This window comes from Drosophila novamexicana, unplaced genomic scaffold (assembly GCF_003285875.2).
Source record: "Drosophila novamexicana strain 15010-1031.04,08,12 unplaced genomic scaffold, DnovRS2.1 tig00000960-arrow-arrow-pilon, whole genome shotgun sequence".
In the NCBI taxonomy this organism is placed as follows: domain Eukaryota; kingdom Metazoa; phylum Arthropoda; class Insecta; order Diptera; family Drosophilidae; genus Drosophila; species Drosophila novamexicana.
The window spans coordinates 1,804,143-1,829,396 of record NW_020824833.1 but is presented as its reverse complement, the minus strand read 5'-3'; the positions used below and the strand labels follow the sequence as shown (position 1 = coordinate 1,829,396).

The window sequence follows — 25,254 nt, the reverse complement described above, 5'->3', positions numbered from 1 at the left end:
TGTCCTTGTGCGCCACGTTCCGCGGGAGATAGGCAACTGCGATAGGATCGTCGATGGCGGCAGAGTTCTGTTGGCGGAATTGAGGTCAAACGACGATGGGCTACCATATTGACAAGGTGCTGCGGTTTCACCTGCGCTTCTATCAGCTGCTCGGTCTGCACGGGCTACCGCTGCCCGGCGACGCGCATCCAAGCCGGAAGGCGAAGCTACTGCAACTCTGGGCCGGCTGCCTGCTGACAGGATTTAGTACAATAACATTTGTGTGCCTGGCCAGCGACGATGACTATCTTGGCCATGAGGACGCCTTTAGCTGCTTCAATGATGGCATGAAGTACGGATTTGCCGAAATGGCCATACTTAGTATCTACGGTGAGACACTGCCCTGACAACGATTCCAACTGGCGCGCTTCTGGCAACTGTATGGATCGCGAACGCCGCCAGCTAGCACGCTGCGGCAGCAATTGGTGCAGCATCGGCGCTACCTCATCCTGTTGTATGGCCCACTATTGTTGGAGCTGATGCTGCTGAGCATGTTCGTTGCCGTGCAGGATATTTCGCGTCACCTGCTGCTCTTTTGGATCACCTTTCAGCCGTTTGTGTTTGTGGTGCATCTGCGCAACACGCAGTTTTTGCTGCACCTGGAGCTGTTGCGCCAACAGCTGGTGCAATTGGAATGCGAGCTGGGGCTGCTCGTCGAGTACTCGAGATTTGCCAGCGGCGCAGCCAGCTTTAGTGGATTCGCAGAGTACCTTAGGCGGCGAATGCGCGAGAAGCAGCTAATGTACGAGCGCATCTACGAGCTGTGCACCAGCTTTAGCAGGGCCTTCAGCTATTCCGTGCTGACCGTGCTGCTCATGATCTATATACGCATCACAGTCGATTGTTATTTCTTGTACTACACCATCTACATAAACACCGACAATATTAGTAAGTTGTTCACCTCTCTCTGTCGCTCAATCTATCCCTTTCTCTGTCTAATCCGCGCGTTCTTAAGGCTTCGCTGACTATTATCTGATGATGCCCGCCGTCATGCAGATACCCGCCTTCCTCTACGCCTCGCAGAGCTGCATGCAAATGGTGCCCCGGATCGCCTACCAGCTCCACAATATTCAGACCACCTCCTCAGCACTTTCCGTTCAGGTGCGCAACTAGTCCTGGTATTGGAGATCGCATCTCAATTGTGTCATTTGCTCTTACAGATCCAAAACTTTTCGCTACAAATTCTACACGAGCCGGTGCGCATCGATTGTCTGGGCATAATTGTTTTAGACAATCATCTGATAACACGGGTAAGTGGAACACCAGCTAGTACGACTAATCTCAATGCAACCAACCAATTAAGATTGCGTGCGCCCTTTGCACTTATATGATATTTACCGTACAACTGATGCCCAAGCTGAGTGGATCCACTATATAGAGAGAGGCGATTAAAGAACAGGAGAAGAGCAAGTGGCATTGTCCAATGTATGTTATATTAAAGCTTTATGTATGTATCGTATATTCAATAAAATTATTTCATTATTGCCTTAAAACGAATCGGTTAAGCATCGATCTGGTTGTTGGCTATGTGGGGGAGTGTGGGATTGCGCGAAGCAACGTTTTTTATTTACACGTGCGTTTAGGTTGGACGGGCACTTTTTTCTTTTAAATCGAGGAGCGGGGCAGACTACTAACTAAACATCATTCAACCCATCCCAACCGAATACCCGTTTTGCAACAGCTGGCGGGAGTTGGAATTCGTCTTGCTTACAGTAAGATTGCAGTTAAGTGCGTATCTTATACATATGTATATATAAATACCAGTATACCATATATATATATATATAGATATATATATAAATCCTAATCATATATATGTATGTATGTGTATGTGTCTATCTGTGTAGCGCGACTAAACGATCTAATCGTATTCATGACTTGATTCACGTTTCGCAATCAGATTCTCGCGCTCATCATCGTTGCCCTCGATAATGGTGATGGTATTGGAATGGGCCGAGCGATTTAGCGGCTTAACGCGATGCACCGACGCGGTGAGGCCAGATTCGGTGACAACCTCCACCTCGTCGTCTTCATCGTCATCGGGCACTGTGAAGTATGGATGCGATGAGACTGGGCGGAACTTGTAGCCCGTGAGCACAAAGAAAACATATGTGGCCATTTCGCGGAACATCTCGTCCAGCCAGGCATATTGAAAGACGACCGTCATCTGTAGCAAGTCCACAATGATGCGCGTAAAGTAAATGTAGCAGACGATCATTATATAAAACTGGCGGAAAAGTTTCAGCTTGCGAAGATTAATTGCCGCCTTTCCGTCTGTCGCGGACGCCTCGTGCAGATGGCGGATGGACCACACTATTGGAAACAGTATGGCGCCGCAACATAGCAGATCCACAAAGAAGAAAATGTTGTGCCAGGTGCGGAACTCGGCGTCGCTTTGATCCGATTCGTCCGTTATAATTTGCGCTACATTAGCCAAAACCTAAGCACAGATTAAAAATATTATATAAATCGAATGCATTAAGAGGGCAACACAATTGCTTGCCAACCTGCAGCGGAATGACAATCATGAAGATCTTCTTGTCCTTGTCGGAGAGTATATGCTTGATAAATGTCCAGCCGGTGCCAATGAGCACAATAGTTATGAAAAGCACGGCACCCTTCAGTAGATGCGCTATGTAGTAGAGTATCGCCCAGGTTTCCACATGCTCGCCACGTTTCTCAATGAAATGATAATTGATTGAATGGAACATAAGAGACAGCGACTTTAGGAAAACGAGAACGGCCATAAGGTAATGTATCTTGTAGACAGTGTGCCTGTAAAACAATTTAACAGTATTAATACTATGAAGTGCGTTTGTCCAATGCGCACCCACTTGCTCTTCTTCAGGATGAACACCCAGAATAATCCTGACAAAAAGAATAGCAGACTCATCATAAAGTACAAGGCCGGCAACGGCATTTCTCCCGCCGACAAGTAGTTGCCATTGTTGTTTTCCTCAATGTCCACCTAAAAAATTACACAAATTAGCTAATTATTTTGGACTGGCCTGTCACAAACTGAACTTACATTGAAAGACAGCATCTTGGGGTTAACATAGTTGGGACAGGCGTGAAAGTATAAATTGTACAATCCCTCATCGTGCTGCGTGGCCACAAACATTGAAAACGTAAAGCTGTAGTAGTTGGTGCCATCGACTGTTTGCTTGATGAGTGGCAGCGTGAAATTCTTGCACAGCTCTTCCTGCGATTGCCTGAAGGAGTTGAATTCATAAAAGTTAGACCCAGAGCCCCGAGAACTGTCCACCGGAAGCGCTGGTTCCAGTTCGGCATCATCGAGCTTCTTGTTGTTGTTGCTGCTAGACGAGGCAGATGATGCGGCGACAACTGCACCAGCGTCGCCAATAGCTTTGGCACCGGCCTCAACTTCTGCTTCGTTGCTGACGCTGAGCACACCACTCGCCTTGGCGGCATCAAGGCCAGCTTGTGGGGCTGCTACAACTGATGAAGCACTTGCATTGTCCACTTTTGGTTGCACAGGTACCTTTTTGGATTCCTCAAGTACTGCAGACTCTTTCGGCTCCAAAACGGCAGGTTCTACCTTTGGCGCTGCGCTAATTTTGCCAGGCATAATGGGCGACGACAACTTGGGCTGTTCGCCATTCAGCTTGGCTTCAGCTGCATCCAACTCTGGTTGCATAGGTTCCTCAACCGAATGATCATCCATGTCGAGGACTTCGTCCGAATCAACGTTCATCACATCGCGACGGCGACGCTGCTGCATGAACAGCGCAGTGTCGCTGACCTTTGCGACATGCGAGTTGCGCTTGCGACGGTACATCACATCCTTGTAGATATGCTTGTTTGCCCATTCCGGTGAGCATTGCACACGTACTCTGGCGAAAAAATAAACAGCTATTAATAGACGCCCACTCGACAGTCGATGGAAAGAAGCTTACTTTAGCTCCTTCAGATCCAGCACAAAAAACAGAATTGGGCCACTTTTTTGGTTGGACGGCGGCTCCTCTAGTATGCACTTATTTTGATGCGAGTCCAGGTACGGATTAAGCTGATCAATGGTCGTCTTGTCCAACGACAGGCCAAACTGCAAACACCAATAACATATAAATACTTATTACCACCATACGAAATGCAAGCAATTCCATAATGCGCACCAAATCGGTCGACTGCTCATCGTCAACTGTTAGCTGACTCAGCTGCACGTCCAAATGTCCGTTTGTGTAGAAGCCAAAGGTGCTCAGCGCAATATACGGGCGCATATCATTCTGGAAGAACACAAAGGCATCTATATATATATAACTGCACTAACTGCACTCTTATGTATGTATGTATGTGCACATGCATAAGGGAGCCCGCAAAGGGATCGGAATCATCTGATGCGATGCCGGCCGCAATTACTTACGCGAACTTCCAGGTGATGTTTGCGCGAGAAAACGGCATTTGGTGCAATGAGCAGTGCTGCGATTAGTGTGACAAATATTGATTTAATATTTAATATGTGCGCTGGCGTTAGCGCACGCATTTTTCTTGCTCTTGTTTATTTTGCCTGCGCCCCTGTCGCCTGTGTGGCACTTTTTGCATGTATCGAAATCGATATGGATATGCCAACGCAGTTAAAAACTAATGTGACTTCGATTTTAATTAATTAAAGTTCGATTTGCTGCGCTTGCGTTGCTGTTGCAAATACAATTATTCACACTTAAACGATATCTTTGCTTCGTGTTTGTCGTCTTGTTGCACGCAATAAAATTCCTAGTTAGTACATTCGTGCTGCTAGCGATGGGTACAAAATAGATATCGATTAATCGATTTTACTTTTGGAGGGCCATTTTTCCAAATTCAAATTTGAATTTATCCAATACGATGTATCGTTTATTAATTATTTCTCAAAGTAAACATGACATTTCGAATTCAAATGAAATTTGTCAAATTCGAATGCCAAATCAATCAGCAGACAATATGATTATGAAATTCTAGGTCTTATTTTAAATTAAAACCGACTTTACGCTTGTAAGAGTTGTTCATTTTAGAAACCTTTTACTCATCAGTAATCAGAACCAAACAATTGGAAAAACCCAATTAGATTGACAGTTAGAAGACGGGCATGAGAAGGTATAATTAGCCACAATCACTTTATATATTGACCCCACAAATAAAAACTGTTCATATCGAAGTATAATGCATAGATGTAATTAATTTGCGTTTTATTTAAAAAGGCTAAGCAAAAGAGACAAACACAAAAAAGCACGATTTCAGATTAAGCTAATAATAGTTTAGATAATTCCAGTTAAATATGATACTTTATTCCATATAACCAATGTGGGGCTCCGTTGAGGTTGTGGCAAGCTCACGGCGCGAGTGTAGCCCATGCTCACGGAGTCGGGGCTTGAACTTGCCAACACCCAGCGTAATAGTTCCTGGTGGCTTTTTACCTCGAAATGTGGCTGCCTCAAATGAGGGCGGGGGCGTCAGTTTAGACGGCTTTTTAGATTTTACTGCCCTATCCGCAGTATTGCCCTTGGCATCGAGCCAGGCAATTTTGGTGGACGGGTCATTGACGTCCAGCGGCTTGACCTGCGTAACCAATGCCAAGGAGTTTTGCTTCTTTTGATAGTACATCACCTCAAAAGCCAGCGTAATCATAGCCAGAATTAGGCCAAGCAGGGTGGCTATGAAAACGCCGCCCAAACTCTCCAGGGTAATGCCCTCCTGATCCTCGGAAAGGGGACAGTTGCGTACATTCGATAGGTTCCAGTATTTTGCCTTGAGCTGCTCAAAGAAGCGGTCCTTCTGTAGCTCCAAAATCGCATAGCTTAGCTCATCCTGCCACCAAATGCAGAAACAAAAGTATTATCAACAACAAAAAAAAAAGGAAATCAAGAATAATACGCACGCCCAAATGGCTACCCTGCTGCACGGCGACGGCATAGGGTTGCTCGGCGAACACTTCGCCAACCTCCGTTAGATTGCAGTTCCTGGTGACCTCGTACTTGATCTCTGCGGAGTCGTGTATGAACGCATAGTCCGCGTTCCCATGCGCGTCCACTTTTTCAAAACCTTCGGTCGCATTGTGGACTGGCTTGGAGCTATTAATGGCCAGGAGTATGTGCCCAAACTGTTCCTTAATGGGATAGTCCCAAATGCGGAACTTGCGAAAGTCGCGGGATGCATTCAGTGCCAGCTCTTTCCACAGACGATATAAGGTATCTTCGGCGAATTTCATGTTCATGAAATAGTGATGCGTGTCCGAATCCTTGACGACAGTGTAATTAATGCGTGATTGTCGCGCCAGCTGCTCCAGCGACTGCACCGGCGTCTGCATGCGCTCGACAGTAAGAAACGCAGCCAAGTTTGCCGTGAACGTGGCCAGCATGAGCACCACAAATAGCCAGTAGGCGGCAACCAGCAGGCGTCCCGATATCGCCTTGGGCGCCTCGCCGCCACCTTGCGGCGTGAACGAGGTCAAGGCAAACCAAAAGCTCTCGCGTAGCGTAAACTCCCGACACTCGTACGGATAGGCATCGCGATTGTTGCGCGAACTGTACGGCGAATACTTGTCCATGAACCAGATCATCAGTGCCGTGCCCACCAGGGCGGCAACAATGCTTAGCCATACCTCCAGGCGCAGCACCGTCATGAACTTGAAGAGCGAGGTGCGTCGCATCGGCTTGCGCATAACTATGGAGATGCCGGTCTGCTCGTAGTAGGGCGGCAAGAAGTCAACCACTTCCTCGCGCTCCGAGTACATCTTGAGTGCAGCGATGGCAAAGTCTGTCTCGCCACTGACCAAGTCGCCTATGACGCCATCCCACTCACCCAGCTCGTTGCGCTCACCCATGTGTCCCTGCTTGGGTGCCACAATTTCGAAGCCAAAGTTCAGCTTCTCTGCCAGCCGTTCCATAAAATCGATGCAATAGCCCTCCCAGATAGGATCACCGTTTTTGGTTCGTAGCAGCTCGCCGGTTGCCGGGTTGCGACGATAATAGCTCCAGGGCAGGCTCTCGGCGGTGCCAATACGAAAGAAGCGCCGGCTTGGGCTAATTGTCTCGTTGAGCAGTCGCAGCTCGCCAGCTCCCCAAACGGCCAGGTCCGTCTTGGCCTCATGTTCGCTGGAATAGTAGCCTATCGAAATATTCGCCACAAAGCTCAAATTGGGCACTGGCTCCTCTTCGGCCACCTGTTCCGGCGTCTCGCTGCTCGGCATATAGCCCACAAAGTTACTCCAGTGCACATTCTCCATCCAAAGGCTGTTGGCGGCCTCTGCACTGTTTACCTCGGCGCTGGCATTGCAATCCAGGTAAACAGGCTGTGGAAACGACTGGCTGATCTGCGCTGCATAGATGAGACTCCGCAGCACATCCAGCAACAGACCACGGTGTAGCTGGAAAGATTTCTTAGATTTACATAGATCCAATATATTATAATGGTTATGTGCAAATGTGTGTAACAGACAGAAGGAGGCATCTCTGATCCCTCGCCTAGCTGAGTTCGGCTCTGGAACATTTAGAGCTGCCATGGAAGTCAAGGGTTTTTAGTTCGAATCTACATAAAACTGCTTTGGTCTTACGTACGTAGATATGTTTGAACTTGGCAGCCGACAAAAGAAAAGGGACCTGAGTCGAGGTCCTCTCGGATCACCCAGTCACATCTCGGGCTTACCGTAAATCCGCTTCCACAGTAAAGATCTCGCATCTGCATTGAACGGCAGATGGCGCGTGCGTTCAGTGTAAACCGTGTCGCAAGCTCCACCTGTCGCTTGTACTTGAAAACGCGATCCCTGGTGTCCAGAAAGACCAAGTGCCATTCGGTGGGTCGTTGGAATAGTTTGCCCATATCCACCTGCAACGATACGCAGCACACTCTGAAGCTGATTGCAACTGGAAGCGGTTCTCGGCCAGCTACTTACGCGCTCGAAGAGACCATTCATGGCGGAGCCACGGGCGAACATTGCATAGTAGGTGGGCGGCGGTCGCAACGAAGTGATACGCGTGACGAAATCCTCCGACTGTGTGTCGCTGGCATCCAGGATGAGAGTGCGAAAGGGATAGCCAGCCATTAGCTGTTTCATAGCCTCCATCGTGTCGCGAGCATTTTGAAAGATCATGGCCACATTGTTCGCACGCTTCTGCCGCATAAAATCGCCAAACATGTCCAGAAAGGGACGCATTACCCGCTCCAGACGCACATACGCAATGCCATGCATGCGCGCCAGCTCATAGCCCTCTGACCAGCGGCTGTAGCTAAGATCCACGATCACGGAGCTGCCCATGCTGCTCAGAATCTCGCAAACTGTGCGGGCCCAAGAAATTGTATCTGGCTAGTCTTGGCAAATGCCGGCTACTTACAGCTGTCCATGTCCTGCTGCTCGTCGGTGCGCGTGAGCTGCACCACCGAATCGCTTATGGTCACATCCAGCTGCAGTGCATCCAGTTCCTTCAGGACAATCGCAATATCTGCTTCAAACTCTGATCGCTGGACTGGCTCGATCCAAAAGGCTGGCAAGAGATGAAAACGCCAAGAATTGAGTTGAATTCCGCATGAGCTCCCCCCTGGCAATCACACTTACTTATCTTAAGCTCCCCAGCGCTGGCCAGGCTTTGGCTTAGGCTCATGCCAATGCCCAGGCACAGCCAGAGCCCAAAAATGTTCAACCGATCCATTCTGACCATCAGCTGCAAGTGCTGCCGGTAAATTGGTCAGACTGCGTCAGAGTCCACGCCAATTGACATATCCAAGTCCCACGTCCCTCATATAATTGCGCTTAATTTGTGCCCATCGATTGGACGTCCGTCAAGGCATTATGCATTTAAAAGCAGCTCCTAGCTGTTGTCCCAGTTATCAATTCGAAAATCGCATTAAATTTGAATACTGTCACCGACGGATGACCCCACAAGGACCTGCTCACGGGGCGTATTATGCAATATACAAGTCACAAATTGGAATTTGCAACTCTATGCAAGGCAAGGATTGCCGACTTGGCGATACCCTGGATCTACACACAATTATTTTGTTCAGTTTTGACATATTACATGATCCCGAGTTTTTCTTACTGTTCAGTTTTGAAACAAGATGAAAAAGTATTATATTCTTGATCAAACTGGGTATATCTAACTATCATACCCTTCGAGGTACACTTGAAATACCGTAGATGAAAATCGAAGACTAATTGTGCTTTGCAAACGTGACGTCATGAGCCTGTCGCGAGCGTCGGACTAGCAAGCGAGCAATCGTCGGCTCAACTCAACTTATTTGTGTGCCTCTCTCTGTTATTATTCACAAATAAAATTGCAGTAAAAGACAGCAACAAATTATATTTGTATTAAAATAAAAAATTGTTTAATGCAACAAAACGTTAGCATTTTCTGCTGTGCCATTTAGCCGAAACAATTTATGTGTGGGAAAGGCAACATGTGGGCAGTAATGATTTTCATAGCTAACGTTTGGTTCCTTAATTGGGCCTTAACAGGGACAATCGGGCCGTTGAATGCTTAAGGACCGTCCGATGTGAAGAACCGACATAAAATTTAATTTAAATATATTATGAGTTCCTTATGAGTTTCTATTCGTAAAGGAAGCCTTGCTTTAAATATTGCCCATGCATTTGGCTATACTCAAAATTCGATATCCCTAACGTCAGCTATCTCTACGCTACGATGAATCATTAGTGCACCTTCTTTAAGACCATGATGTTGCAGGATCAAATGGGATCTGTTGGGACATAATGAAGGATGCGAGTTTTAGATGAGTTTCCAGGTGCGGCTATAAACAAATATATATTCGAAATTTCAATATCGAAAGTTTCCAACACAAAAACAATCAATCGGTATGCACATACATATATCTGACGCCTTTGCTGAACCGCCTTCTCCACAGTGTCCCGGTTAATGACTCCCGATATTGCACATTTTGAGCCTATTCGAGCTGTGTGTTGATCACCTGCCCGATGGGTCAGGCCAGTTTTAAATATATGTATTACTATTTAAACTACACAGCATTCAGTTTTCTGTCTGGAATTAAGGACCTGAACCATAATAACATAGTAAACGGGGCTTGTTTTCCATTATACAATTAACGACAAATACACGATCTCCAAATATCATTTAAATGATTTATTTATACAATGTCTCGCTTTGATGAATCCGTTAATATATATTCGCCCGATGGGCATTTGTTGCAAGTGGAATACGCTCAAGAGGCGGTGCGCAAAGGTTCCACAGTGGTAAGTGCACCCTTTTGCGGCATATATTCTATATATTTAGATCGGTATCAGCCGAGTCGATATAGCCTCAAGCCCGCAATATGCCTGCAAGGGTATTCCATATTGGACAGGTTGAAATTCCTTGCCTCTGTCTTCCTTTTTATCGCTCAGGTGGGTCTTCGCACCAAGGAATGCGTTGTGCTGGGCGTGGAGAAGAGAGCCATTGATTCCCTACAGATCGAGCGTACGTCGCGTAAGATTAAGAAAATAGATCAACATATGGCAATGACCTTTGCGGGTCTTACGGCTGATGCTCGCGTATTGGTGAGTCGCGCCCAGGTCGAGGCCCAGAGCCACCGCTTGAACTTTGATCGGCCCGCATCTGTGGAGTACATTACACGGTGGGTGCTTAACCAAGCTGATCCACGGCTGCTCCTCACAGCTAACGTATTCACAGATATCTGGCCAGACTGAAACAGACGTATACGCAGAGCGTGGCACGACGTCCGTTTGGCGTCTCCTGTCTGATAGGTGGCTTCGATGAAGATGGCAGGCCGCGTCTATTCCAGACCGATCCCTCGGGCATCTACTACGAATGGTCGGCCAATACGACGGGCCGCCTGGGGCAAACGGTAAACGAGTACTTGGAGAAGAACACAGCTGTCATTTCCAGGGCCCCTGACGCCGCCTCGGCCATGAAGCACGTGATGCGAGCCTTGTTCACGGCCACATCGCTGGATGCCAGCTTCTATGAACTGGCTGTGCTCAGATACCGGCAGCCAATGGAGATGGTCAAACCAGAAACGTTGGAATATCTGTTGGGAGTCATTAAGCAGGAGACCGTGGAGGAGGCGCTTAAGCAAAGGCGCCGTAACGTGATTTGATGTGCATAGAATTTGGTTAATGTGTATGTATATATTTCGTCTGGCTAACCAGGTACATTTGCATACCGATTGTTTTTGTGTTAAAAATTCTGGATATTAAAATTTCGCATATATTTGTGTATAGCCGCGAGCTCATCATCTAAAACGTGTATCTCCCATAGAGTTACCAAATGTGGCAGCTTGATTTCTCATTATCTAAAAGATCCTATATATATAGATCCTATATACATAGATCCTATATAGATAGTACATAACTACTTTAAATTGGCCTATTTTGTAACTTGGGCTCGGTTACAGTCGATGTACTTTTAATAAAAGTAGACAAGCATGTATTGTTTTTAAGAGATTTATAATACAAAAAAAAAAGGTTTCCTTATTCGACAGCAATGTTGAATATTGTCAAGTGCATGGACAACATTTAAAGCGTAGCTATATTTACACAAAAAAAAAAAAATATTTCATAATATATTTAAATATCAGAGCTGCTTAACTAGTATAGCTGATAATTTATTAACCTTAAGCTTTAACCAACATACGTACCGCACAATACGTGATAACTACATACATCTAGTTAATTATTAATCAAGATCGTTTACATTTTTCGGAGTTCTAACGTAAATGAATAGATGTGAACAAAATATTATATTTATATATGCAAGTGTAATAAGGAAAACCAATGGGGGTTTCAAATAACTCCACGTAGAAACTTATGTTACTCATGTGCCATGCAAATGCGAGAGTATCGATTCAATATCCTCGATCTGGACGCCGGCATCGTGCCCCTCCATTTGCTGCTCCTCGCTAGTGTTTTCCTTTAACGGTGTATTGCTGCGTTCAGAATTGGAGAGAACATAGGAAAAGTTTGATTAATGCTGTGATAAAACAGAGTCCAGATATAGAAACCTTACGGCCAATCGTATTCGTTAAAACGAGAGAGCATAGCATACGAGTCCTTTGTGGCACACTTGCCATCTCGCTTTACTCAATGATACGAAATTACAGTAAAATCTTACAAAAACAGTCTTTTAGCGGAAAGCTATGAAAAACTGAGTTTCATGGAATAAAAAATAATGTAAAATAAATACCTCAATGTGAGTCTTTTGACCTGCACTGAGCTGGTAGAATTGTTCTAAGACAGACGGTTAAGGTTTTATCCTACTCTATTCTAAATTCATATATAATTTGCAAGCTATAAACTGCGTTTTTCTAGCTACTAAAGATAATAGAGTGAATAATTTATAACATAACTGTTACTCTTGACATGAACCAAAACAGAGGACGATATTGTATATATAGTATACAAAATCGCAATGGATTCAAATCCGGTATCGATTATCGATTAGATATATAGTTGGCTGCTGAGGTTATCCTTAAACTTACATGGAGGCCACTTCCGAATCGTTATCATCGCGCTCTTCACTCTGTGCGTTTCTGGCCAGCGGCGTTGATGCCGCCATGGGCTTTTCTTGGGCCACTGCCTGGTCCTGGGTGGTGCCGCTGGTGAAGCGTATGATCCGCTTTTTGGGTATGTTGCGTATGCTTGTGGCATTCGCATTGTCCTCTGTGCTGGGCAGCGCCTGGTGGAGCAGCTGTGGACTCGTAATGCGCACAGTATGCATTTCGCTGTCCACCATGATCCGCATTTGAAAATTTTTAAAGTAGGCGGGTGGCTGGCGGGGCACAGGATGGGCCGGCTTGCTGCCGCTGTCGGCAAAAGCGAAACAGAATGTGTTGGCCACATGACTGGCGCTCCTGCACATGTCCAATTCGTACTCGCCGCTGGCAACTGGGGCTGGCGACTGTGCCTGCGGCGGCAGCTGTTCCGGCGATAGCTGCGTTGTCTGCGCCTCGGCCAGCGTGGCCAATGTAGGTGCTGCAGTCTCTATGCGCGCCTCTGCACGCTTCTTGGCCGGCTTCTTGGTTACCTTGGTACTGGTCGATGCCTTGGCTGATTTGGTTGCCTCGCTGCTGCCAGGCTGTGGCTCTTCAGGCGCGGGCGCTGCAGGAAAGAGAATATTTAGTCGCCTTTGCCAAATGAATATCAGCTACTTACTCTTATTGTCAATGAGACGCGAGGAGCGTCGCATGCTGCAGCGCGACGGCTCCGTATTGGGTGGCTTCTTGGGTCGGCCACGTCGCTGGCCGGTGCTTGTGGAAGGCGCCGGTTTAGCAGCAATTTGAACTGTGGCACGTGCAGTCTTTGGCTGTTGCTGCTGTTTCTTGGCGCTTAGATTCAGTGCAAATAGCAGCGCAGGATCGAGATTGCTGCTGGACGGCTCTTGCGGCTCCGAGATGGCTTTAACTGGTTCACTGGAGGCTGGCTTGGCCTTGACTGCTTTACACGGTGCTGGTTCCCTCTTAACTGATTCAGTTGTTGTCGCTGAAACTGTTGCTTTTTTCTCAGGCTTCGCTGTTTGTGATTCCTTTTTAGGAGATTTATTCGCATGAATTGGATTGGGATTCGTCAGCTTGGCTGTATCGCGCATGGCTGTCAGCTTCTTGTTCGGTTTCTTAGGTCGCCCCTTAGGCACGGTCAGCTGTTTAACCTTCGCCTTGACGCGTTCACGCACCATGGCTAGATCTAACATACACTGCTCGATGGATTTCACTTGCTGGCTGACCTCGTTAGCGGTCTTGGGAGTCAACGTGGCCTTCTTGACGGCTGGCACAGCAGCTGGCGGAGCAGGCGGTGCCATTTCACCACTAGTGTCCGCATCCGCAGCGGCAGCGCCAGTTGCTGCAGCATCTTTACTGGGCGTCAGCCAATTGCGCAACGGATAACGCACCTCACCATCCTGGCTAACTAGCTGTGCTGGCTCGCTGTCAATGGCCAGGGGTGGTGCATTAAGTGAGCCAGCGGCAGCAGCTGCTTTTGCCCATTCCTCATCCTCGGTGCTGCTTATATCAGAGAGATTTTCCAATTCCAACAGCTTCATGGTGCTCACAGGCATCACTGCGTTGGTCACCTGAGTGGTGTTTGCTGATCCAGCGGTTGTGTTGCTGCTGCTGTGGCTGCAGCTGCCGCTGCTGGATGAGCTGGAGCTGCTTGAGGAGGTTGAGCTGCCGCTGGAGCTGCTGCTGGAGTGATCTACGACCGCATCGGGCAGACCGCCCACCAGCTTATAGTGTGGCGTCTCCACCAACTGCAGATCCGCATTGCCCGACAGGGCTGCAGCATCGGCGCTATCCACTGCCTCGCTGCCGAAGGAGCGCACGCGACGCAACACCATGGGCTCGACGGGCACCCGCTCAGCGTATAGCTCAATGCAGGTGGTGCTCTGCTTGACTACCTGCTCAACGTGATCCCTTGTCGGCGTTGGCTGCAGTGCGCACTGCGCATTTGTGTCGGTATGTTCGGCCTCATCTGGGCGGTAATAGGAACTGCCAGAGGAGTAGTCCGTTTTGGCACCGCTGCTGTGTGGCGTGCTCAGCGCATGGCCAAAGGGAGTGGTCAGGCGCATGCCTGGCGTAATTGCCGTCAACATGGGCGTGTCTAGTATGCTCTTTGTATCGCTGCCAAACAGAAACGACGCAGATGGCAGAAATTTTGCGTAGGGCGTATTCAATGTCGGCATTAATGCTGGACCGGGTGTTGGCGGCACATCGTCCGCTTCCGACAACGTCACCTTGAACGGCGTCTCTAGAAGAGCTTCTATATTGCCCATGCGATCTGCTGGCTTATCTTTGGTCACCGGATTGACGGGCGCTGGCTCAGGCTGTTGCATCTCCTGCTGGACCTGCTCCCGCTGCTGCTGCTGTTCCGGCTGCTGTTGCTGCACATGCTCCTGCTCAGACTTAATAATTTCCTTAGTTGCCTCCTCGTCCTTGATCTTCTCCGACTCCTTGGATACATTGTGTTTCTTGGACTGTTTTAGCTTCTGGCTGACAGCCTTAGGCTTTTTTGATGCTTTTTGCGGCGTTGTTATCTTTATAATAAAATCACCCTCGCCGCTGCTCATCTGCTGCTGCTTCAGCTTTTGTTTCTTCTTCTTCGTGCTGAGCGGCGGTGACTTTAGTTTCTTTTGTTTTGGCGCTAAGGGCGTCGCTGGCGCCAGTGTTTTCTTTTTCCTGGAAACGGGCCGATTGCGCCGCACTTTGTTCTGGAACACGTCCAAGCGCTTAGCATTGATTTCACGTAAACGCTGCTCCAAATCAGTGCTGGAGCTATTCATCTGGCGCTGCCAGGCGGCCAGCAGATCCTCTTTCTCGCTGCTCACCTTGGGCTTATTTGCGGGCACAACTGCCTCCTCCGTTGGCGACGTTTGATTCTCCTTGCTGTCATCCAATGAGACTGATGCACTCTTCCCAGCTTCCTGTTGCTTGTTGCCGCTTCCACCGTTACCCTCGTCCTGTGCGTGCGCCTCCGGAATGATGCGCTTACAGGCTGCTTTGGCCGCTGTTCGACGCTTTTGCTTGCGCTTGGGCGTCGCCACCATAGACGGCGCCACGGCTGCCACTGGGGTAGCCGACTTGGCTGTCTGTTTTGATTGCTTAATTCCAGCGACTGCCCTGATCACCGTCTGATTGCTGCTTTCCTCCATGGCAAAGAGTGGAGGCACGCAGCCGTTACTCTCATTGCCGCTGACATCGGCAGCTGTAGCTACTGCAGCCGCTGCTGCAGATGAAGCCGTGACTGCAGCTGCTGGGACGCAGGAGCTGCTGCCGAAATTTGGCAGAATCTCGATATTCTTTATAATGACTGGCTTCTCCGGCTGTAAGTCTGTTTGATTCTCCGGCTCTTTAGACTGTTTTTCTTTGAGTGTCTTTAGCTCCGCCCGCCGCTGCGCCTGCTGTGAATGCGTCTGCTGCTTTTGTTGGAGACGGCGGGTGGATAGAGGCGTGCTCTGGCTATGTGTGACCCCCTTGGGTGAAAAATTGAGCGTGCGCACGTGTGAGGTGCGTTTGCGGGGCGTGGATAGACTACGAAAGGCCTTCACATTGACAATGCCCGACGTGGAGGGGGTAACGCGCTCCAGCACCAGACGCGATGAGTCCAGCGAAGCAGGCACAGCACTGGCGCTCAACACTTTGCTGGCAGAGCGCTCGACCAGCACCGTACTCGCAGTCACTGGCTTTGGCTGCTCCGCAATAAGCTGAGCCGGTGGCTCCACCGAAGGCGACTCCACTGGCGTCGGCGGCTGCTTCACGGCGCTGTTTATGATTATCGAATTGGGCGGCAGCTGATTGGCGGTAACTGTAATGGGCTCCGGCAGCGGTATCTCAATGTGCGAGACATCCGTGTTGGCAAACGCATCAGAGCGCAGCTGCTGCGCCAACCACTCGTTGTTCACCAGAAACGGCAAATGCGAGATCAGACCCTCGTTGGATAGAAACATGGGAAATGTGAGCTGGCCATTAATGGCATCCACGCACACCTGACCGCCGGCAACAGCTGCAACACTGGCAACTGCATCAGCATCCGATAAAGCTGAACCGCCGTCGGCGTAATTAATGAGATTCTCACTGCCAAAGCTCAGATTGGACGCTGACTGCTGCTGCTTCTGCGCGCTCTCGTTCGAGTTAAGCACTATGAGCTTGGATATACTGAAATTGGGATCAATTAGAGTGCCAATTGAATTGTTCGCATTGAGCTGAATGATGGCATTGCCATTGTTGCCATTCACCACATTAACTTCGCCGCTGGCGTTAACAGCCGCCGCCGAATTCGCTGAGGAGACCGCTGCGCGAATTATAAGCGGAGTCTGTGGTGGCGCTGGCTCCGTTTCTGCTGCTACTGCCGCTGCAAGTGTTGCTGACATGGGCTCCTCCGGTTGCGGCTCCATGCTAACCACCTCCTGAATGATGCGATCAAATGATGGATCTTTCTCGGTAGCCTCCAATATATTCCTGACCAGACCATCTAGCACCGCCTCCGAGTTCACCGACTCTGCCGTAGGCGCATGCACCGTCAGCGACTGCAGCGCCACGTTGATATTGGTCAGCAGCTTGGCCTGAAATTCGCTGTTGGTCATGATGGCGTTTGTTAATGCCTGTAAATACACAGATGCATGTGGGAATACCAGTACAATTGATTATCAACACAAAACATTTCGAATAGGAATCATACCATTGTGCAATTTACTACATAGAAATCTATACGGGCTCTTGCTAGTTCTTATACCTTTGTAATTTTCAGTCAATTAGTCCAATTAGGACTAATTATTTCTTCTTATTTTTTTTTAATATTTAGACAATTATGAGTGTTATCTTGCTCCCGATATCTAAGCCGAATATTTTAAACATGGAATTACATTGTAGCAATTTTTGTAGGCTTGTGAAACCAGTTATTTGCAATAACCACAAATCGCATTGCATTCCCTCACATGCTTACCGGCATAGTCTGCGGCGTTGGCATCACTCGTTCTGCCTCGTCACTGGTGCTCGTACGAGGGGTAGAATTGTTTTTGGGCCCATGTTCAACAAAATGCAGAGCATCGTCCGTATGCTCGCTAGTGAAATCGGTGCCAGTGCTGCTGTCCAGCGAATCTTTTTCCTCTGTATGGTCGCTCAAGTTACGAGAGCTCCGCCCGACACTGCAGTACAAGTGCGGATCCAGCAGACGCCGACGCTTGCGGGCGGCATGCTTCGTTGGCGATGGTGAAACCGAGTTTGCGTGTTCCTCATCCCTGTCGAAAAAATCCATAAATAAATTGTTGGAAAAACGTACCCTGGGCGGTGATAGATTGCTTACATGCGTCGCCTCTTGCGCTGCTTATTTGAGCTCGCATTTTGCATACTGGCGCTGTCTTTGCTGCTGGTGAATGTTGACTTGTCCGCCTTTAGCAGCTCACCTACGCGCTCGGACAGCTTGAGCTGCTGCAGGCGCTGGCGCGCGTCGTTTGGCAACTTCTGCACCGCCGTGGCCACTGAAAATGGAACTCAGTTTAGTGGCGTCTGGATTATAGTGGCTAGGGCTGCTTACCCATGCTCGTGATTTTGACGTGCTCGCGTATGATCTCTTCCAAACCGTCATTGAGAAAGTTGTGCGGCTGCAGGCCCTGCCGTAAAGCAACAAACTCCTGGTGTAGATGCGGTGATGTGCGGCACAGCGTTAACGCCGCCCGTTTTAGATTGTTATTTACGAAATAGCCTGCAAATGCAGACATTGAAAGGCATTAAAGGCATCGAACGACATGGGACTAGCAGACTCACCCAAAATTAGACGCGCGATGTCAGAATGCAGCACAATTGATTCCATTTTTCTCGATTAATGAATACTTTATTTAGTTGTTCGTCCAATTAAAGTTGCTGCTTCGATTGTCGCACATGTTAACAAAACAAAACAAAACAAAACAAAACAAAAAAACAAACAACAAAAAACTAAATGCTTGTTTGCGTTGCTTTGCTTTTTGCTGCCGCTTCTTGTTTGTTGCTAGTTTTTCGTCTTCGCCGATCCCAATTTCGATGCCGATAATGTTGATAAACTTTGTTGGATACTGCTTCGTCGCCTTGTTTCCACTCTTTCACTCTCTACAAAATTGCATTGTTGTTTGCATGTTAACTAAGCTTAATCGGGTATTTAGATATAACGTGGTTTGTTTTTATTTTTATTTTGCAATTATCGTCGCGCACTGTACAACATACCTAAACAATAGCATCTGTTTACCGCCAAAATGTTAAGCTGCAGAGCTGCAACATATAATAATATCGATTATTATTTTGCAACTATCGATACAGGAACTTGTATTTTTATAGTTTTGTGGATCGAATATAATAAAGCCATGATATTATTTTGCTTGAATACATTAAAATCTACCTTGTTATAAGTCAGATTAAGCTATAAACTTAAAAGTTACTTACATCTTGATTTATTATGAAGAATAACAAAATTCTATGACAAGTTACGTTTACTATCATCAGCTTATCGATGTATGCACCGCTTACGAATTGAATAATTAATCGATCTGGCAACGCTCTTATTATGTTTAACTCTGCTTCAAAGGAATTTAATTAGAACAAATGGCTGCTAAAGCAGTTGTCTCCGAAAAAAATGATGGACAAGAGTCTGACAAACCTAAATCTACTGATGCGGAAATTAATCAGCCAGAAACGGCTACGGCCAGCATAGAAGTCGGAACAGCTCCGCCGCCGGCAAAAAGTGATAGAGGTGGTGGACGTAAGCGTAAGCGCCACCTTTTTAATGCAATTCGAACTCAAATGGAGTTTTACTTTGGTGACGCGAATCTCAGCAAGGATCGCTTTCTGCGTCGCTATGTGGAGCAGGATCCATGTAAGAGAATATTTATACAAACATCCTTTTTAACTAGTACATCTATTGTTGTTACTGTTTTTAGACGTCCCGCTAGACATATTTCTAACATTCAACAAAATCAAGACGCTCACACAAGATGTGCAGCAAATATCCACGTCGCTGTCTAATTCGCAGATGCTTGAATTGGACGAGACCGGTCTAAAAGTCCGTCGCAAGACTGCGCTGCCAGAGCATAGGGACGTCAACGATAAAACCCTATACGTGGAGGCGCTGCCGTCGACTGCAACACACGATTGGCTCAAAGAGGTCTTCAGTCGGTATGGCCCGGTCACGTACGTGTCGCTGCCTCATTACCCCGGCACGCGAAAGATTAAGGAATTTGCATTCATCGAATTTGAGAAGAGCAGTTCCGTGGAGAAGGCTCTTAAAGCCTTTGCTCAGGTTCAGGGCGTTCTATCGGTAGAGCACACAGAGCCTGGCGACTTGGCCAGCATACGATCGTTTCAGCAGCAACAACAGCAAAAGGCAAACACTGGCGCGGACGGGCAAGAGGGTACAACAGAAACAAATGCTGGAGCCAAACAGACAAAAAAGCGCGAAGGCGATAAAGAGGGTGTGCAGGAGGCCGTGGTAGCCAAGCGGGCTAAACTTGAGCCGCTGCAGGATCAAAGTGAATCATCTGCTGCCGAGACCACCGACGCAGACGAAGACAACACGCAGCCAAGTGACAGTGACAATAACAATGAGGACAAGGAGGTTTCTAGAAAACAAAAGCGTCGCCGAAAGCAAAAGAAGAAGATCGTCGCGGACAAGCTCAGGCCGAACATTGAACCCAGCGCCTTGGAGCTGAAGATACTGCCCAAGAGCAGCTGGTGTAGCCTGCGCAACAAGTACCTTAATCTGCAGCGTCGCCTAATCAGCGAGGCCAAGAGCAAGCTGTGGCGCAACTCTCAGGCTCAGCAACCATCGCACAAGTGCACATCCATGCAGCTGCAGTTGCAGGCGCAGCAACAGCAGCTGGTGGAGTCAAAAGGCAGCTGTAACAGCGGCGCTAGCAGCGGTCATGAGGAAACTGAGCCCCTCAGCGATGCTGGGGATGTGGCGGAAGTCCCAGTGCCACCCAAGCGTCGGAAACGCAACAAAAACGCTGGCGTACACAAAATGAATATGAATTTCTACGGCGCTGGCGGCAACGAGGCGGACGATACCAAACCGGCAGTGAAGGCGGAAGATGCGGCACAGGAGCGCTCGCCGCTCTTTAAATACGAGCCAGGTCTCATTGTAGAGTGCGCGCTCCACGAGCCCTGCGTAAACGTGAAAGACTTTAAGGCGGACATGCGACAGTACACGGACATTAAGTACGTGGACATCAAAGAGGGCGATCAGGTGGCGCATCTGCGCATGGCCACGCCCAGTGCCGCCGAGGAGCTGGCACGTCAACTCAGCTGCGCCGAAATGCAGTTCAAAGTACTGCGTGGCCAGCCAGAGACTCAATACTGGCGCAAAATCGAACAGGATCGCGAAGCCAAACTGACCAAAAAGGTACGTGTGCAACAGAAACGCGGGCGCGAAAAGGTTGCCAAGCTCTTGGCCAAGCACATTAAGTTTGACGATGCAGATGATGAGGTAATCAATGACCCGGCCTCCAGCATCAGCATCCCGTCCGATATCTAATTTTTAACGCAAACAATGTACAAAGAACTGAAATATGTATGCATATAAATTAAAAGAAATGTATGTACATTATTAAATTAAAGCAAATACAGCTGAATGCTTGAAGATTCAAAGTTTTGCACAGATGCACAGCTGGAACTATCTAGCCATCATAGCTTAGGGGAGCATTTCCTACAGCGAAGCGGCCAAGCGTGCCCTGCATGCATTATCTGTGAGTGCCCGCAGCTGTCATTGTCCTCAGATTAGAAGATTGCAAAGGAGCAAGTTTATCTGCTGTCGCTACCACCGATGTCCCTGTGGTCTGAGATGTACTATGTAGGTTATACGTATATATATTTATTTATATTTAGTCATAGACAGTCTCCTCTTATATATAACATGCTTTTGAACAATGCTTGGTACCTATCATAATTGGCTATTTAAAATGTTGAGCACATTTAATCTTACCTAGACCATACTTCGTAAATTAGCCTAAAATATTTATCTAAATAACAACTCAAAGTTAGTTTAAAGCTTAAAATTATTTTATATAAAGTTTACATTTACTTTTTATCTTATTTAGCTAGGTATTTCGTCAGTTGTCTTCATCTCTGTACTATGACTATACAATATTTTCTTCATGCCTCGCAAAAATGACAAAGTTGTACTTATATGATACGCATCTTAGGTAATCAAATGCAGCAACCCTTCCGACTGTCCACTGCATATTAACGCCGGCAAAGCGGGCTCTCTCTATCCGGATTAAATGTAGAGCGAACCGTCAGCGGGGCCCAAATAATGCATGGATATGAGCAGAACATCTATAATTGTCCAGACGCCGAGGCCGCCAAAACTGAACAGTTTGCCAATGCCTTCCTGCCAGTGGCCCAAATAGAAGCGGTCGGCACCAAAGCCACCCAGTGTTAGGCTGATAATCAACGCGGTGCTCCAGCGATAGCCCTGCGTCCAGTTGCAGCGTAAATTGCGAGTAAACGAACGACTGCCCAGGCAAAGTACATCCTGGTGCACAGTGCAATTGGTGCGATAGTATTTATCCGCTGCAGAGTTGCAATTGGCGTGCTGCTCGCAGCTCTGCTGCCACATCTCCGTTTGGTAGCAATAGCGACAGTTCATTGTACGCTGGAACGAACGCTCCCCCTGGCACTGCACATTGCTGGCCGCCTCGCAGGTGATGTTAATATCACGGCCGTACAGGCAGTTGAAATTATAGCTGCAGCGTATGCATGGGAATTGCAGCCGTTCGCACGGCATCTCCTTGTCCAGCGGGCACAGCATATTCGTGGTGCTATTGCCGTTGGTGTTGTCACCCGCCGCTGATGATTTGCTACCCATGCTGCCGAGTGCAGGCACAAATACCTCATTATCGTTGTTATTATTGATGCCAGCATTGCTGTTGTCCTTGCGCTGATCATTCTTAACATCCGTTAGATCCATTTGGTTGCCTCCGCTGGCGGTTTCGCTATTTTTGATGCCGGTCAGCACAAAGATGATGATCAGTGCTATTGCCGAACGCATATTGACAACGATGCATTCTCGCTGTTGCCTCATAGTTGCGAAATGGATACTACAACGAAATATCTCTAGGGCGAAGTTTCTCGGCGGATGCAGTTGTTTTGGTTGTGATAGCGATAGCAGCCACCCATCGATAGGCAGCATAATCGATGGCACATGAAAGTGTATCGATACATTGTGGGCGATATACGACAATTGAAGCATATTTGCTTATTTTGAAATACAATTTTATTTTATTTTTCTGAATCAGTACAGTTTGAAAATGTCCACATTTTTTCAAAGGAAAACATATATTATTTGTCACGTTGCCGCACTACAATCGCTATTCAAAACTAAACATATCGATATATCGATAAGACATAAACAGCCGAAATTTCTTTTAAAAAAACGGGTAATTGTCCCATGTTTTGGTTATATATTTACAATTACTTTTAAAATGTCTTACCACGGCAGTAAAGACAAGCGCACTTTTCACGTAGACGTGCGTCTGCATAGGTTCGGTGGAACCTTCTCTGGCGCTTTTCCAGAGTTCAGCCGTCCTGAGCCTATTGGATTCTACAGCGTCAATGAGGCACGGGAGTTCCAGGACAACGCCAATAATTCGTGCTTCTTGCGCCTGCCGCACCCCGGCGATATGCCGCTGGATCTCAATGCTGGCATTGAGAATGTGGAACGCAAGGGTGTTGACCCCGATTACCATGATATTTACCAGATCTGCCAGTACATCTATAACCATAAGGAGCTCTTGCGTACGTCGTCTACTGGGCGTCTTGAGCTTCCTGCGGATTTCGTTACGTTGCGCGGCATTCTACGCCAGATAATGAGCACGCCATACGAAAGAAATCGCGACTATCGGCTTGTGGCAACGCGCTTTAACGGCTCGATATACATATCCAAAGTCGAGACCAAGGAGCAGCGCATCGAACGCGAACAAATGACACGCAATCAACTGGACTTGTGCTCGTGGGGCTTCAAGTTCGAGCAGTACTGCACAACACAGATGCCAAACACTGCCCCTATTACAAACGAGCCAGTAAATGAGTCCAAAGAGTTTGCCTGCATCTATCGGAGCAAACTAAATGGACTTCGCCTCATGTACGGCGCCGAGATGGACTGCATTAAGAGCAACGTTTATATGTATGTTTAAACAGTTGTAATATTTCAAATCCGAAACTTATTTGCTTACTAATCTCTTATAGAGATTTGAAGGACCCAGCTCAGCTGCGTCTGGCCGAGTTTGTGGAGCTTAAGACAACCGCCCACAACATGACAAAGAAACAGCAGCGCAGCTTTGACAATTACAAGAGCCTCAACTGGTGGAGCCAGTCGTTTTTGGTTGGCATCGGCACTATTATAGCGGGTTTGCGCGATAATAATGGGCTGGTTCATGAAATCAAAGAATATAGCGTGCGCGAACTACACCGTCACAAGCCTTGGAGCCCAGCTGCCATGGCAACATTCCTGTCAGACTTTCTGCACGAGCTCAGGTCAATAATGCAGCGCATTAACGACTCGCACGCAATTGTCATGATTGACTATAGTGCGGATCGAAATAAGATTTTCTACTCTGTGTTGCGGGACGCGGATGTTAAGCCAGTATTACCCGACTGGTATCGGCGAATGATGCGCGGCAGCGCGCCATCCTAAACGGCAGCCAGATTAGCGTTTAGTTTTTAGTGTAAAAGTATATAAGTTGTAATATATATTTACTTAAATTTTAACTTTTAAACCTTAATTATTGGTGGTTTATTTTAGGTCGCTAGTTTCCAGCAGCGGTACAAAACTGTTGACGTCTGCTGACGTTTTGCCTGCATACATCGGAAACTCTGGGCTGGTGGGCTGTGAGTTAGCGGCTCGGCGTCTGTCGGTGGCATTGGGGCCGACCATATGCGCGCCAGAACAACCGTTGCTTTCGCGCTTCTCGATGACACAGTCGAAAAAGCGCGACAACTTGACCGCATCGGTAGTGCCGGCAGCCAAACTGCGTGTGTCCCGACAGTTGAGCCAAATTTCTTCGGCTCCGCATTTGTCCGCTGCAAGGCGAAACACAGTTACACAGATCACAAGTGGCCAACTGACAATAATACTGACCTATACCGCCAGCTTTCTTTACAGCTGTTTTGGGTTGACGCTTCTCATCGATCAGATCCAGCTTGGTGCCCATTACCAGTATTGGTATTTGTGTGGAGCCTAAAAACTCCTCCAAATCGAAACGCATATGGGCATCGGTGCCGTAGACGGGCGATGGCGATGGCGGCAACGAGGCACTGCGACATTTGTACGTATCCTTGCCCTCTTTGTTGACAATCTCGTATAGCCAGTCGAGCAGCTGCTCCTGCGATTTGCCATTCGTCAGATCGTGTACCAATATAACGCCGTGTATGCCACTGTAGAAGACGCTGCGCGTATTTTTGTGACTGAGTGAGCCACCGATGTCAAACAACTCAATAAAATAGGGGCACTGACGAGCAGTGCCCTCCTTGAACTCGTGAATTTTGACCTGTATGTTGCAGCCAACTGTCCAGCCCGGTCGTATCAACGACTCATTGTGTGCAATTAAATGCGTTAAGCATGTTTTGCCCACACCTGAAAGAAATTGTATCGTGAAATATTTAAATAGCTGCGTGACATTCAACAGTTACCCGAATCACCAACAACGACAATGCGCACGCGATTATTCATTATCAAGTTGTCGTGGCATCAGCTTAACACAATCAAATTATTGTTGCATTGCGCTTTGTTTTGGCAGTGCCTAG

At 47.7% G+C, this 25,254-nt stretch overlaps 9 protein-coding genes across 10 annotated transcripts; 4 read left to right on the top strand and 5 right to left on the bottom strand.

Moving 5' to 3' along the window:
• Positions 1–95: 95 nt before the first annotated feature.
• On the top strand, positions 96–1,417 carry LOC115765403 (gustatory receptor 8a). The gene is given in 4 exon segments (XM_030708938.1): positions 96–927; positions 995–1,141; positions 1,186–1,289; positions 1,343–1,417. Coding segments are annotated over 4 exon segments (1,158 nt in total).
• A 64-nt stretch (positions 1,418–1,481) lies between these two features.
• On the bottom strand, positions 1,482–4,778 carry LOC115765326 (protein GPR107). The gene is made up of 7 exons (XM_030708827.1): positions 4,421–4,778; positions 4,173–4,283; positions 3,957–4,102; positions 3,068–3,893; positions 2,874–3,007; positions 2,547–2,814; positions 1,482–2,479 (listed from the first exon to the last, which is right to left on the bottom strand). The coding sequence occupies exons 1-7, from the start codon at positions 4,538–4,540 to the stop codon at positions 1,901–1,903; spliced, it is 2,184 nt and encodes a 727-aa protein (XP_030564687.1). The 5' UTR covers positions 4,541–4,778; the 3' UTR covers positions 1,482–1,900.
• Positions 4,779–5,274: 496 nt separating this feature from the next.
• LOC115765284 (glutamate receptor ionotropic, kainate 2) lies at positions 5,275–8,657 on the bottom strand. Its single transcript, XM_030708775.1, has 6 exons — positions 8,585–8,657; positions 8,364–8,513; positions 7,925–8,307; positions 7,678–7,857; positions 5,912–7,399; positions 5,275–5,841 (listed from the first exon to the last, which is right to left on the bottom strand). Exons 1-6 carry the CDS (start codon positions 8,628–8,630, stop codon positions 5,320–5,322), a joined length of 2,769 nt encoding a protein of 922 aa, XP_030564635.1. The 5' UTR covers positions 8,631–8,657; the 3' UTR covers positions 5,275–5,319.
• A 1,392-nt stretch (positions 8,658–10,049) lies between these two features.
• On the top strand, positions 10,050–11,237 carry LOC115765285 (proteasome subunit alpha type-7-1B). The gene is made up of 3 exons (XM_030708776.1): positions 10,050–10,237; positions 10,388–10,617; positions 10,674–11,237. Exons 1-3 carry the CDS (start codon positions 10,139–10,141, stop codon positions 11,098–11,100), a joined length of 756 nt encoding a protein of 251 aa, XP_030564636.1. The 5' UTR covers positions 10,050–10,138; the 3' UTR covers positions 11,101–11,237.
• A 355-nt stretch (positions 11,238–11,592) lies between these two features.
• Positions 11,593–18,415, bottom strand: LOC115765283. Of its 2 annotated transcripts, XM_030708773.1 has the most exons (7): positions 18,253–18,415; positions 18,023–18,190; positions 17,792–17,966; positions 17,432–17,726; positions 13,154–17,090; positions 12,481–13,099; positions 11,593–11,928 (listed from the first exon to the last, which is right to left on the bottom strand). In XM_030708773.1, the coding sequence occupies exons 1-7, from the start codon at positions 18,296–18,298 to the stop codon at positions 11,817–11,819; spliced, it is 5,352 nt and encodes a 1,783-aa protein (XP_030564633.1). In that variant the 5' UTR covers positions 18,299–18,415; the 3' UTR covers positions 11,593–11,816. The 2 variants fall into 2 exon arrangements, with proteins under 2 accessions (XP_030564633.1, XP_030564634.1); XM_030708774.1 differs by lacking the exons at positions 17,432–17,726; positions 17,792–17,966; positions 18,023–18,190; positions 18,253–18,415 and adding an exon at positions 17,168–17,421.
• A 641-nt stretch (positions 18,416–19,056) lies between these two features.
• LOC115765274 (la-related protein 7) lies at positions 19,057–21,066 on the top strand. The gene is made up of 2 exons (XM_030708764.1): positions 19,057–19,330; positions 19,395–21,066. The coding sequence occupies exons 1-2, from the start codon at positions 19,060–19,062 to the stop codon at positions 20,984–20,986; spliced, it is 1,863 nt and encodes a 620-aa protein (XP_030564624.1). The 5' UTR covers positions 19,057–19,059; the 3' UTR covers positions 20,987–21,066.
• Positions 21,067–21,327: 261 nt separating this feature from the next.
• Positions 21,328–22,614, bottom strand: LOC115765292 (TM2 domain-containing protein almondex). The gene has a single exon (XM_030708783.1). It carries the CDS (start codon positions 22,532–22,534, stop codon positions 21,728–21,730), a length of 807 nt encoding a protein of 268 aa, XP_030564643.1. The 5' UTR covers positions 22,535–22,614; the 3' UTR covers positions 21,328–21,727.
• Positions 22,615–22,776: 162 nt separating this feature from the next.
• On the top strand, positions 22,777–24,185 carry LOC115765378 (decapping nuclease DXO homolog). Its single transcript, XM_030708902.1, has 2 exons — positions 22,777–23,635; positions 23,698–24,185. The coding sequence occupies exons 1-2, from the start codon at positions 22,935–22,937 to the stop codon at positions 24,143–24,145; spliced, it is 1,149 nt and encodes a 382-aa protein (XP_030564762.1). The 5' UTR covers positions 22,777–22,934; the 3' UTR covers positions 24,146–24,185.
• On the bottom strand, positions 24,169–25,250 carry LOC115765379 (rab-like protein 3). Its single transcript, XM_030708903.1, has 3 exons — positions 25,141–25,250; positions 24,590–25,084; positions 24,169–24,531 (listed from the first exon to the last, which is right to left on the bottom strand). Exons 1-3 carry the CDS (start codon positions 25,178–25,180, stop codon positions 24,245–24,247), a joined length of 822 nt encoding a protein of 273 aa, XP_030564763.1. The 5' UTR covers positions 25,181–25,250; the 3' UTR covers positions 24,169–24,244.
• Between the last annotated feature and the right edge of the window lie 4 nt (positions 25,251–25,254).